This window comes from Melopsittacus undulatus, chromosome 6 (assembly GCF_012275295.1).
Source record: "Melopsittacus undulatus isolate bMelUnd1 chromosome 6, bMelUnd1.mat.Z, whole genome shotgun sequence".
NCBI lineage: Eukaryota > Metazoa > Chordata > Aves > Psittaciformes > Psittaculidae > Melopsittacus > Melopsittacus undulatus.
Genome location: NC_047532.1, coordinates 21,729,797 through 21,744,967, shown reverse-complemented (window position 1 = coordinate 21,744,967; position 15,171 = coordinate 21,729,797). Strand labels below are relative to the sequence as shown.

At 37.8% G+C, this 15,171-nt stretch overlaps 1 protein-coding gene across 1 annotated transcript in view; it reads right to left on the bottom strand.

The window, feature by feature from the left end:
• Nucleotides 1-15,171, bottom strand: part of MIGA1 (mitoguardin 1) — a 42,231-nt gene that overhangs the window by 11,019 nt on the left and 16,041 nt on the right. The window contains exon 8 of the mRNA XM_031050932.2: nt 6,808-6,908. Within this exon, the coding sequence (XP_030906792.1) occupies nt 6,808-6,908 (101 nt within the window). The remainder of the gene's footprint in view (nt 1-6,807; nt 6,909-15,171) is intronic.

The following is a 15,171-nucleotide window of genomic DNA, read 5'->3' as shown; positions in this document are numbered from 1 at the left end:
GCAGAAAGAGGAAAGGAAAAAAATCCAACAAAATAAACCAAAAACTAGAAACTAAAATGACCTCTAAGTTTAACTATAAAAGGTGATTTCCAGACAAGCTCTGAGGCTGCATCGTAATGTTCCTGGAGTCATCATGGATTTTCTCTTGATGCTTTCTAGTATTTAAAAAATATATGTCAATATTTCATATGTAGATACAAACAGTATATATATGTAACATACAGTGTTATATTTTAAATGGTTTTGCAAACATTCAGTAATGGCTGTTCTCTTTGAGATGAAAGAAGTCAAAAGCTTGCTACAAAAGCATCCTGGTTCAAAATAAAATGAGTTGAAAACGCTCAGAACACACATCCACATTACTAACATAGCAGAGTTCAGCTATCTGAAGAATGGACAAATTATATACAGTGTTTAACAACACACAGAGCATACATTTTCTAGATAAGAGCTTCTCAAGCTGACATCAAAAGGAAAATTAACTCTTTGTTGTAAAAGTCTCCAAAGACTTGTTACCTTTGAGAAAAAATGTGGAGAGAAAGGTACATTTTGAAAGAGGTGGTTCCCTGTAACGACCTTATATCAATCAGCATGCCTTCATAGTATATATTCAAGTACATGCTTTTTGCTGCACTGTGTTCCCCTATGCACCACATTACTTCCCTCAGCAGTGGGTCAGAATTTATCAGAAGTTAGCAGAAAGCCCCAGCATCCAACATCTTGTCCCACAGGTATGTCGGACTCTTGAGAGATCCTTGAGTCCTTTCTTGCCCCTCTGTAGTGAACATTTTGCACAGCCACTACCATTTTGAAATTCTTAACACACCACCAAGGATGAAAAAGGGCTCCATGCATAGCTACTAAAAGTGCTGGTAGCTGCAAGTAACAGAGGCTTATGATAATGGACCTGATGTGTCAGCCTTTAAATGTCTGCTATTTCCTCAGTGTCATACATTAAGAAGAATATGAACATGCATTCAAAGAAGAGCTGAAAAAATGAATTACCCATATGGGCAATCTAGTCTTGTAATGGTTTACTTCCATCCACTCTAGGCTCAAGAAAGATAGTAGGTGGTGACCACTGTATGGGACATTTATGATGATCTGCAGTGGATACCTAACTTCATTAGGTTGAATTACTATGTACATCTTCAAAACTCCAAAGCTTGTAGTGATAACTTGTGCCTCTACACACACTGACGGAAAACAGCCTTCAAGGATTACAACATGGGCTGGTTCTGTTCAGATGCTAATCAGTTTTCTCTGGGCAGCTCAGCTTTACAGCTGCATCTGCTAGTTAAGAGATGCTGCAACCACTGTTGTAAAGCATCAAACCTCTAAGAACTTGCTATAGTTTTTAAGCTTGGGATTCCCTGGCTGCTTCGGTCTAATGAACAGACTCAGCACTCTTATTTGTCACCCACAAGCTGCTTCTTAATAAATAGAAAAAATTCTCAGCTGTGCATCAAGATCTTGTTGGCTACCAAAATAACCACCCACTTGAATGTAACAAAAATAAACATTGCTAGACCTTTTGGAATTCTTGCTTGCTCCCACTAATAAAAAGGTCAATTTACTGGCACAGTCAGCATTCCTTGCATTCTCAGAAACTATGCTTATCCTATATTAAAAAGTCTGATGATCACTTTTCTCTGGGCATTTATATCCTTTAAAATATAAATATATTTTTAAACATGATTAGCTGCAGAATGAGTATGAAACATGTTCTAGGAGTTAAAACATGTGACGGTGATTGCCAACTAAAACATTTGAGACCGTACTTTGATAAACTGCAATGATTAAGTGGTGCATTCTTATTATTTGGAATAAAACAGGAAGGAAGTTAATGTATTTTCATGAACTCCTATAATTACTTGTATATATAACAAGACATCTGATATCTTTTCTTTTTTGAGGAAAACACACATCCAGAACATTATTTATATGAATTATTACTGCAACTTTATTAATTTTAAGCATAATAAAGAAAGCAAATTCACTATGTTGTGTACATCAGTGGTGGTACTACTCTTTGCCACGTGGAATAATCCTGGGCTGTGTGCTGTGTCTGGCATTTGTCTACAAGGAGGTATTATGGTACAACAATTAGCTCAGTGCTAATACATGGGATTTGTTACAAATGTTACATACATTTTCTAAGAAATAAAACCTGTATAGTATGAGCAGTCAGCATATACGAACACAGTGGTTATTAGAGGAAACTCCTACATGTCCTAGAAATGAAAACATTTAATATACTATGTAAATATCATACATAGCTGAGATTTCAGGACCAACCCCAGATTTTTAAATTTTATTATTAATTTTAAAGCTTTTAGAGCATCACTTAATGTCTTGTTGATCTAAGTAGTTCTATTCATAGCCATACAGAAAGCAATCACAGCTGTCCTTGGTGGAGTCAAAGGAACCTGGTTCCCACTGACCACTCTTCATTGCCACCTGGAAAACTTTTTTCCATAATGGAATCTTTTCAACATCTATAAGCATGCATAAGACAAATAACAGAAAAACCACCCCAAAATCCAACAGAAATGAGGCATGAAGTTTGAGGAATTTGTTAGACAGGACACAGGAATGAGCGACATTTCTCAAAGTGGAATAGAACTTTTCTGTTGCCTATAACACCATTGACATTACTGGGAGGTGCAAAGTTTCTGATGATGATATGGACAAGCTTTATTACTGGATATCAAGCTTCAGCAGACACCTTAAAATCTTTTGAGTTTGGCCAAAGTAGTAGGCAGTGGTTAGGAGCACTTCAGGTACAGCTTTTTCAAAGAAATAGTGTTACTGCTAGCAGAATGAAAGAATTTGGGATTAATTCTTTCCTCTCTTCATAGGTTTTAAGACTATAAATATGAGGCAGCTCACTACTTTGTTAAAATTGTTAGAATAAGGAGCTGCTTACAATCCCAGGGCATGCTAAGACTACAGAACTGCTGTACTTCATTTGTTTCTGAGGTAAGACAATAAATCATGTCAAATTGGGCAGGTGACATGAACATGGAGGAAGTGACCAGGATGAGAACAGCAAATCCTGAGAAGATCCAATCAGTGGTTATGGTCATAGTTCTGAGGGCAGTCAGAACACAGCAAGGCTTATCTCTGGTTTTTGTGGTGAAATACAAAAAAAAAACCCAAACCCAAACCACCAAAACTCTCAGTTAAAAATACTGTAGGAACACACCCTACTATTATTTGCCTGCATTACTCCCTCTCGTATTCCCTATTTCAGGAAAGGAATAAAACATCTACCTGGAAACCAGGGAAAGGGTAACCCTACTTTTCATTAACAGGGTTCTTTTTGAGTACTTTCTGAATCTAAAATTCAGTATAACACACTTCGAAGGTTTTGGTGCCATATCCAAATAATTACAGGCATATGGAAACTGGTGTTCTTTTCCTGTTATCAAAGCTGGCTTGGTCCTGCACTGTTTTGTTTTAATAGATTTGAACTGAGAAAAAGACAACCTTAGTAAAGGAATTACTTGTAAAAAATTGAGAAGCTAAGGCTTTATTCACAAATCAAAAAATCTCCTTTGCTTTGGACTGAGTTAAGATTTTGATAAAGCAAGCAATGTTTATTTGATAATAGAACTATTGATTCAGTTCTAATCAAGATATGAAAATAAGACACAATAAATGCAAGTGCACTGATAACGGAGAGGCAGCAATGAAGCTGTCAGGGAGAGCAGGAAAGAGTTTCTATTGGAAAGACGGAAAAGTAGCCAGGAAAGAGAGGGTGGAGACCTTTATCTGGCACACTCACTGCTGTATTCTTGCCAAAGGTGGTGGCTATTTTGATCACACAGTGGATGAGACAGCAAGAACATGAAAAGAATACTAACCCTCAAACACAAGCTGATGGCAGATGGCCTAAAATAGGGAAGAAAATACCATTATTTACTACAGTATATGGTATCAGTAACTTAATTAGGGTAAACAGTTGTGCTTACCATCCCTCCTGTGGTGCTTCCAAGAGCGTCCAGGTATTTAGGAACAGAAATCTGTCTGGGCTTGGGGATGGCAACTGTATGCCTGACTCATTTTTATAAGGATTCAGCAGACACCTGGGTATTGTAGGTGTCCGGACTGGCACAATTCTGTTTAAGAAGTCATCAAGCAAATGATCTTCAGAATCCTCTTGATTATCATCCATAGCCAAGATGAAATTTTGGAATACCCTGCTGCTATCCTGTAGAGCTCATCAAAAGGGCATGCGAGTTAAACTCTGCCAACTGTCCCAGTTTTGCACAGTTCTCTTCTTGAACCATCTTCCTATGTTTTGTCCTAACATAACACAGCACAACATTCCTGTTGCCTCCTAAGCAGTATTCCTATTAATTTCCATCAAAACATCCTTATCTTGTTTTAGGTTTTGCTGTATCTTTGCTGTTATCTTTCCTGAGGGCACTGAACTAAATTTGACTTGACTGTGTGTCACCACTGAAACGAATATGGCTTCCAGTCTCAAAAACTGGAGTCTTAGCCCTGCTGCTGGGGACAGGCTGCCATGTAGAAGGAAGACAATGCAGCCACAGAAAATGCTGCTACTTTGTAATTTCCCAGAAGGTGAAATCACTAATGATTCCTGTAGGGCAAAAATCACAGGGCAGCATACACACATGTATGAATTTCAGATTTAAAAACTTCGCTAAACATTTCTATCAGCACACAAGTCAAGGAGATTACTACAACTGTAATTGCAATCAGGGAGCATAGGATAAAAGCACAACTGCCTATTGGTCCATGAGCTGAGACAAATCCACAGCTGAAAAAGCCTCAGACCTCTTAGCCTGAAACATTAAATTTTTTTGCAAATGAAAGAATAAAAATGAAAGTAGTAGATAAGAAAGAAGCTACCTGTCATCATCAAATCTAGAACAGAAAAATCTAATATGTCAATTCTAATCCAGTTACATTAAAGCAATTACTGTTCTTTCCTAATAGCTGAAATACACTGGGAAGGGGTTATTACTCTCTCATTGCCATAGCTATTTGCAGTACTAATTCAAAGCATTCCCCTCCCCCCAGAGGATGGAAAAAAATACATCACTCTAACACTATATTCATAAGAGAAGACCAATTCATAGCTTCATTTTACCTGTGCCACACAATGATGCCTCAGTAGCTACCACCTGAGAACTAACAGGCCCTGCAGTTTAAGCCTAGTGATTAATATTTAATCCAAAATTTTGCTGGTGTTCTGAACACTAAACTTCAAGTTGTTTTAGTTTTCTTAATGTTCAGGACTCCTATCAGCTGAGAATTTTAATAGATTCTTCAATAAAATCTGAGAAAGGAGATCAGAGAGCTTGTTCTATTGGCAAAGGCTACGACAGCTGGAAAGGAAGAGAAAATCCTCATAACTTTGTTCTGAAAGACAGAGTTGACAGAAGTGGCTTTGAGGTATCAAAATGTGCAGAATATTTTCCAGGATATGTAAACACAATTCTGTTGCCAATTTTGACTCAAAAATTTCTTTATCAAACACTGAGACAATTCAGATCTGTGACAGGATGGTGGTTATACTAAGGTGATACACTCTGGGCTTTGGTTTTTATTTTGTCTTTTTTTGAGCCAAAACCCACAAATGAGCATAAAGGATTGTTCTCATCTTCATGTACTTGCAAAAACACTAGGAAAGTTCATGGGGGAAAGAAAACACAAAAGATACCAAGTGTACAAACAGTAATTGTTTACAGCTCCTCCCAAGACCTTGTAAGAGTTGAAGCAAGCTTGAACTGTGGTGTTGTCCAAATGACAGGCAAGAGTAACAAGTCTCTAAAGACACAGTCTTTAGAAATGAATGCTAGGTTATCACAACTTAATGTGAATTACTAAATTGAGATAATCACAAGTTAATGTGAATTACTAAATCAAGGTAACTGTGTTTTGGAAAAACAAACCAGATAATAGACAGTTAAAATGGTAATTGCAAAGAACATGTATGCAAATCTCTTCTTACAATTAAGTTTAGTAGCTTAGTTGTAGTGCATATATGAAAGCAATATTTAACACAAAATGTATCTATTGAGACCAATTGCCTTTCCTGCAATTTGGAGAAGAGTGCTATTCAAGATGACTTCAGCTCCTGACAGACTATAAGAGGAGATATTCCTCATTCAAATAAGTTTGTTGCTGTATGTAAAATTCTTTCAAATACTTCAAGGGAGCTACAGCAGATATCAGCTAATAGACAATTCCCTGTAATCCAAGATTATTTCTTTATGCATCCTTTGTGGTCTTATCCAAGAAGATTAGGGAAAGTTCGATTTAGTATATTATATTGTGCATGGCACTTACTAAAATAGGTAGCTGTCAATTTCTAATTATTTCCTCTTGGGAAAAAAACAAACTCCAAAAAAGACAAAGCCTTCTTCACACATCCTTATACTAGGGTAAAGTAGCTGGAAAAAAATGAGAATAGAAAAATGCAATTCACGGTGAAAGGAACTACTATTGCCTCAACTGATTGTGCTTCTTCACTCATGAAAATCTATTTTTCAAAAGCAACTTCTTTTCAGAAGGAGCTGGGGAAACATCCTGCCAGTGCACAGAGCAAAAAAAGAAAAGGGGAAAAAAAAGGCAAATCGATCCCAACTTCATAACTCAAACTGCTAGGAAGCTGATTACAGCTAAGCAAGGAAAATTTCTGGTTTTCCCCATAAGAGAAATATATTCTGCTTATAATAATTAGAAAAAGAAAAGAAAAAAAAAGATTCTTCTATTCACTGTTCAAACAGATCAATGAAACTTTAAAGAAACCATCTTTAAGAGTCTTACCTCAGCTGTTGAAACAAAGGAGTCTGTTGATGCAATGCTTAATGTATCTCGAAGGCCAAAATCATCCATATTATCCTTTACAGTAATGTCTGTGTTTTTATCTTCAGAATAAAAAAAAAAAGACAAATTGACTATTAGACTATCAGAAAATTAAATTTCAATCTTGAAAGTGTGTTTCTTCTATACTTCAATGTAGTACTTCATTTGGAAGGCACAATATTATGCTACTGTGAGAGTAAATTCTGCTATGACATGCTAAGATACATAAAGTGACTATTTATCTCTCTTTGGAGTGGACTTATGAACATAATCTGTAATGAACAGAGAGAGAAAAAATATTTCCCCAGGGGTTTTGCCTTTGCTAGACTTGTGACAATCCCTTTATCTGAAGATATTACTTTGCTATATTGATCTAAACTCTCTGTTAAATTTTTAAGCTGTCCATGTTACATAACAAACACTCAATGTCTTAGTAACCAAGAAATACAGGTCTAAATAAAAGTCCATTAATTAAAAACAGGTTTCAGCTTCATTTGAATTAATTGCATTTTCTGCTTCTCATGCCTTTTTTCTCTTGCTGTTTCTTCAGAAGAGTAAGTTTTTAATCTTTGCTGTATCCTCTCTGCCCAAAAAGCTTTTCCATTGAAATTACCCACCCAGAAACATTTCCTATAGTACTAGAAGTCTTAAAGCCTTTAAAATAATAACTGATATTTTTTGCTTAAAATCATCTGCAATGCAGTTTCTCTCAGTTTTCCTTTATTTTATTCTCAGATTTCCACTGTTGTATGTATTACTAGCATACATGAGTTTGTTTTTACTGTACAGAAACACTTTCACAAAAGGATTCAATTCATAACTCAGTAAGTCAGACTTTGGCTTGATGTGCCCCATACTACATCCTCGGTATAGAGCACAGGCATTTATTTTGGGTTACTTTACCTTTAGACATTACACATGTGTTGCTAAAAGTCTGCTTTATTTCCAACAGTCAGCAGCAACCAGCTACTCAATGTCATCCAGATCTGTTGCTATGACAATACTTCATAAGAAACACTATTACATAGCAAAGTGGCCAAATGCCAATATACTGGAATGGTTTACTCATCACTTGAAATGCTACAAATCCACATAACTATTATTTCGGTGGTTGTTATGGTTTTATTACTTGCGGACTTGGAATGACAGCTCAAAAATTGCACATAACAATAAATATGTCTTTGAGACAATTCACTGAGGGAAAAAAATACTAAAAGTTTACACAAAAACCTCACTAGGCAGATCTCTACTTCTAATCACAAATTCACCAGTATTCACATGAAAGTCTCTAATTTTTTCAGATCATTCTTAGTTTGTTCTTTCTTTTGACCTCTTAAAACCAAGAGGAAAAGTACAGCAGCATCCAAGTTGGTTGAGAAACAATCACATACTGGAATCTGAAAAGCTGGAACAGAAAACTGAACTGTGGTTTGTAAAGCATTTGCTTGAGGTTTGGTAAGAGCACATGAGTAACATGATGTTTCCTTCTTATTCCTGGCTCATAATTTGCATTAATCCACTTCATATTTTACATTAAATGCTTTTCTAACAGCAGTTTTTCACAGAAGTAGTTGCTGAAACTGCAATAATACTGCTAAACACAGGGTAGTATAGGGATGTATAGCCTGGTTGCAGATTTTTCCACTGAACCTCTCCTTTTGGCTAAGTTGTTTTCCATAATAAATTCGCAATTAAAACAAAAGCCCTCTAGCACCTGGTTCAAATGTAATCCAAAGAAATTATTTTCCTGATCCTTCCAGTCTGTAGGCACATGTAACACTTACTGAGAAGTAAACAGCCACAATCACAAGTAGCAATGCAAATTACAAACTCCTGTGACAGTAAAGCATGGACCATACTACTTTTTTTTTTTTTTTATGCGCCACATCCAAGGAAACATGGCCAGCAGTTCAAGGGAGGTGATGCTCCCCCTCTGCTCTGCTCTCATGAGTTCCCACCTGGTGTACTGCATCCAGCTCTGGAGCCCTCAGCACAGGACAGACATACACTACCTGTTTGGAAGAAGTTCTTTACTGTGAGGGTGGTAAGGCACTGGAACAAGTTACAAGGGATGTTCTGGATGTCTCATCCCTAGAAATGTTCAAGGCCAGGTTGGTCAAAGCTCCATCCAACCTGGCCTAGTGGAAGGTGCCCCTGCCAGTGGCAGGGGGGTTGGAATGAGATGATTTTTAAGGTCCTTTCCAACCCAAATCATTCTATGATTCTATGTTAATTCTAAAGAGCTTAATAATGTCTTCAATCAAATTGTTAAGGTAAGGGCCCAATCCCTATGTACACAAAGTGCAGCTGTCAAGTAACCTCACAGATCAATTTATTCACAATCCAAGAATACCTCCACCACCCTTACAGGGAAATCCCAATGATTCCATGGACTGGAGACTCAAAGCCTCTGAGTATTGTCTGATAATGACTGTGCTATTGTTATATGTGATTCTACAGCTCAATGACAACAACATATCCCCCAACTGACACTGAACTATTTAACACTAGGCTATGCAATTCATTACATAGATGTGGGTGCAATGCTATTAAACTAAAATTTATTCTTCATATATGTAAGCCAATAATTGGTGCAAATGAAGGAACCACAGTTTCCAGCCCGGAACACTGGAGAATCAGAGGTTCTTTTGTACAGTTTGCATTCAGCCTGCTACAGATTACATGAAGCTCTCAAGATAATAAGATTTTGAATACACCTATATTTGCTGAAGAAGTCATTATTCCAAGTTTTCTAATACGGGCCTATAACTGTCACCTAGATAGTATGTTTTTAACATGTTAGTTGAACATGAAATACGTGTGTTTTTACTCAACGAAAATTCTTATTACTACTACTAAAAAAAAAAGGCTCAAAATTTGCATGTTATGACAAAAAGCTTGATTTAAAAAGACTGGTAATGCTGAGCGAAATAATACCTTTGGCAAGTGATATGTGCATACAATGCACAGCCTCCCCAAAGAAAGCATAACAGTCTTGTCAGCTATTTTTGATTCCTGGCCACCACCATCCTATCACCCTAAAATACCCTTAGCCAAACAGGTGCTTATTGATACCCACACTATGCAGAGAGCAGGCTATTATGGAAATGTTAGGATTGAAAATGAAGTTATGGCTGGAGTACATACCATGTGTGAGTACCCCGAGAACATTCTTAGGCACAAGAACATCAGAAAAAAAAAAGGAGAGAGCAGCACAGTGAGACTCCTGGAATGAACAGCTGTGAGAAGAACCCACCCACCAGAGGCTACAACTGCTCCTATAGTCATCCCTAGTTCTTATGTTGTCTTAATACCTTCAGGAACAGAATACTAGCGAGTGTGTGAGCTTCAAATAAACTTTACTTATTTGAGAAGCCAGGGAGTTATTTTGGGTTCATTTATGTTTATGAAGAGGATGAAGTAGCGTTTCAAATGTGACACGGACAACAGTAATTGCCATTAGGACTCTTGGTGGTGGTGCCTTAAAATTCATATGTAGTTCTAAAGTTAGACGACTGGTATTGAAAAAATGGAAGAATATGGTGTATTGCTACAGCTTGTGAAATTAATCCTAGCTTTATAAGATTTTGCAAGCAACTAACTGTTTCAAACTAAGCAAAATAAAACCAAACCAAAATAAAGCTACTTCCACACTTATTCACAGGGTACTAATCTAGAATATCTATTTGCCTTTGCCCTGGTAGGTTTGTGTGGTAAAACAGACCACAAAACTAACCCTCTAAACTCTCAGAGCAAAATCTGACCTTAGAGATAGAACTGCACACAATCAACTTTTCAGCATTCAATTGGGAAGCATTTACTTTCACATTATGTTTTAAAATTCTGAAAACTGTTTATAGATCATCTTCCCTCTATGCCTGAATGAAACATGGCATGAGTTCACAAGTGAATTTGGCACTTATGTGCAGCAGTTAAAAAAGGAAAGCACTTACCCACTGGCAAAGAACTCCCTGGGAGTTAAGGAATTTAGTTCTGAGTGCCACCGTTAAAGCCATGGTTTCCTATTCTTTCCAGCCCCCCCCCACTTCAGTGGAACATCATGGCAGTAATGTATCACAATCAGGAAAGGAAGATGAGAAAGAAGAGACCTGACTGACTCCAAATAGGAGAAAACCTTGCAAAGGAATGCACTTATGAAAAGTCAGGGTACCCCAAGAGCAGCAGGGTCCCAGTATTCTGCCAGGCTACCATGCAGCCAGCAACTGTATTATGTGCTAATCAGGCCCCTTAGATGTGTGGCTTCATGCCTAGACAAAGGAATTACAATAAGCAAGTTCAGAGAGGACAGAAGTATGAATTACTACATAATTCAGTTTCCAGGGAATGTGTCACAATCTTCTAGCTAGTCACAAGCAGCACAGTGGTTTGTCATCACTGTTGCTGAAGCATCCAAAAGCAGCTTTATTTATGCTTATAAACAGTCATAACTCAGAGTGTTGACTGAATATTCATTAAAAAAAAATCATCAGTCTTACCGAATGACTACTAATCTCTTACATGAAGTCTTACAGGATGCACCTAGAAACCAGTGAATTTATTGTACATTGTGTTTATAAAAATAAAACAATCCCAACCTTCAGACAGCACTTTCTGATGACTGGGTTGTACAGCTACAGGTTAAAAAAGGCAAGCCAAGAATGGAGTGGAGGGTCCACACAGAGCATTCTGGGTTTAACAGCTATTGTTAAATTATGTGTTTACATTCTCCAGTAACACAAATATCTGGGTTCAAGGAAGTACCATTAGCTGGAGGCATCTCACCCCGCTTTGTTTAAAGAAAGCTATTATTGCCTTCAGCATAAAAATTTATTTGAGGTTAGGATCTTTTAAATATATCTAGAAATATCTATAAATCTTGCAGTCTACCAGTACATCAGCATGTATCATGAGTTAAACATGTTGCATGGTTCTTTGTTGTGACCATTCTGATGAAAACTGAAGTGATAGATTCCTTTAAAAAAACCAAAACAACACTCCCCCACCAAACCCACAAGCAGATAACCCAGTGCTGTACAATCATCCAACCTGGCTGTCAATATGTGCTCACTCCTCCAGCAGGTCCCTCTTGTGAGCACACAGCTTCTGCTCAGAAGTATCTGACTAGAAACACAGCAACCAAAGCTGTGGTCTAATGGAAAAGAACAATGGGGGGAAACGGAATATAGGACAGCAACAAGTACTTATCATTTGCAATTTTACCTTCCTCCTAGTACTCACAGACCTTCTTCACAGTAAGCTTTGGCTGAGCTAACTGCTGAGCCTTCAAATTACATCCTTAGCAAATACTGCAGTAGTTTTCATGCAGAGAATAATCTTCTGTTTTTGTGCAAATACAAGGCCAAATCTCACCTCCTCAGTAAAGCTGACTCAACCAAGCTTTCATAACTGCTTCCAAGCATAGCTATAATCCACTAAAAAAAATCCACTAATAATCCACTATAAGTCCACTAAAAGCCTTCCACTACAATACTCTAACACAGGTAATAATAAGGCCCATTTTCCAAGACATTGGATGCTCACCTAATTATCGTTATGCAAAATGCAAGATGTTCTTCATTCACACTGTGTTCTATATTTATTACTTTGATGTTATTCTTAATTCAAAAGGAGTCCAGCTGATTAAAAGGTGGTTTAAAAGCATGTGTAGAGATAACAGCAATAAATTCTTCATGATTAAATACAAATAAGTAGAGAACACATACAAAAATTGAATAGCACAATCTGTTAAGTTTACATACATAAACAAGAAAATCCACCTGAAAACTGAGCTGTACTGATTTGCAAAATTTGTCATCTGGAAAAACATGCAACTTGCCTAAAATAACCTTATAATCTTCAAGAGAATTTCCGCATACTTTGGAAAGAAATAACAGCGATTTCTGGAATGTTTATAATAATTTATCTATTTTCAGACCTCCAAGATAATGACTCTGTCCATAATGCTATACTATCTGCTGAGCACCATGTTTCATGATGTATAAAACACAACGTGGCTATTGCTCTTTTATTCTAAAACAATAAAATCAAGAAAACTGCTCTCATCCAGCAAAGATAAAGACAGCACAAAATTTTTGTGTCTCAGTAACCATTTCAGTCTCCCCAAGCAAAATCAAATAAAAGAATTTAAGCATATTTCCTATAATCCATAGAGGCAGGTACATTAAATAACTCAAGATTACTAGGAAATATTACATAACTTTGATATTCTGGAATGGTGATAAACCAAATGATCCTTTCAAGATTTAAATCTGTTAAACAACTCTTCCATAAATCTGGTAACTGAATTGGAATATTTTCTGATAGTTTCACTTTTTTTAACCAAAGAAATTGGCAAAAGGCTAGAAATAACAGTTTGTTATAGAGAATGTGACCTGTGAAAGCTGTCCCTGAATGTGCAACACAAAGCTGTCACCATTTCCTCTTCACAGGGGTACTCCATTCTCCTTCAGTTCAGAAAGCATCACATCTATTTTGTCCACGGTGAAGTCTAGTTTGAATTCCAATGCTGCTTATTTTAAAACTTAGACTGTCCACTGGGGATTTATATCATGGCACTATGAAGGTTGCCAGATACCTTAGTCGTTAGATTTGAACGTCACCGCCTTTTCTTAGTTCTTCACATCCTAAAAACAAGTGCAACCTACCGCTACTTTTGCTCAGACACTTTCTAGTGACAGTGGAAGTCTGTTCAACCACATTCAGTGTGACAGTATGTTAACTCATTGTGATACAGACCAGATTCAAAATGCAATGTCATATTTACAGGAGAAGGAACCACAAGGCTAACTTTAAAGCTTATAAATCTAGAATTAGCTTCTTTAATACCCTTCCTAAGCCAGAGGCCTCCATAAACAGGTTACTCTTCTCACCAGACTTGAGAGGGTCTCAGAACTAAGTGAATTTACCTCCTTGGCCTCAGTTCTACTACACCTGTGTACATCTACTGAAATCAGTGGGTACTTAAAGCAAGATGTATATGCAAGTGCATTATTAGCAGTATCCCTTGCTTATTTCCAAGGCAGTTCACTGCCACCTTCTTAATTTTCCCACCATGCACATATTCCCAGAGGGGCATACAGTAATGAAAAAGGACAAGAAGAGCCAGCAACTGTTGCTTTGTTCCTGAAACTTGTTGCTTTATAAAGTTTCCTATTTTTTTAATATTAAAAAAAGAAGGACAGAGTAAACAGTTCAGTATGCCAGCATATAGACCATTTTGCTGGATATAGCACAAGGGCATGGGACTATCCAACATGTTCTCTTCAAAGTAAGATTTTTAATATGAGATTGCTAAAAAATGTTTTTGTTTAGCCAGTGTTATTATCCTTCACAGATACTGACATTTCAAAGTATGTGAGACACACTCGGTGTCCCAGATGACATCCTTGTCTCTAAATTGGAGTGTCATCAATTTGATAGGTGGACCACTTGGGGGATAAAGAACTGGCTGGATGGTCGCACTCAAAGAGTTGTGGTCAACAGTTCAATGTCCAGCTGGAGACCATTAACGAGTGGTGTCCTCAGGGATCGATGATGGGACCGGTCTTGTTTAATATCTTTGTCGCTGACATGGACAATGGAATTGAGTGCGCCCTCAGCGAGTTTGCCGATGACACCAAGCTGTGTGGTTCTGTTGATACGCTAGAGGGAAGGAATGCCATTCAGAGGGACCTTGACACACTTGTGAGGTGGGCTGATGCCAGCCTCATGAAGTTTAACCATGACAAGTGCAAGGTCCTACACCTGGGTCGGAGCAATCCCAGGCACAGCTACAGGTTGGGCAGAGAAGAGATTCATGGTAGTCCTGCGGAGAAGGACTTGGGGGTGTTGGTCAATGAGAAAATGAACATGAGCCAGCTTCAGTGTGCGCTCACAGCCCAGAAAGCCAACTGTATTCTGGGCCGCATCAAAAGAAGCGTGACCAGCAGGTCCAAGGAGGTGATCCTGCCCCTCTACTCTGCTCTCGTGAGACCTCACTTGGAGTATTGTGTGCAGTTCTGATGTCCTCAACATAAAAAGGACATGGAACTGTTAGAACAAGCCCAGAGGAGGGCCACGAGGATGATCAGGGAACTGGAGCACCTCCCATATGAAGACAGGCTGAGAAAGTTTGGGCTGTTCAGCCTGGAGAAGAGAAGGTTGCGTGGAGACCTCATAGCAGCCTCCCAGTATCTGAAGGGGGCCTATAGGGGTGCTGGAGAGGGAGTCTTCATTAGGGACTGTAGTGATAGGACAAGGGGTAATGGGTTGAAACTTAAACAGCAGGAGTTTAGACTGGATATAAGGAAGAAATTCTTTACTGTT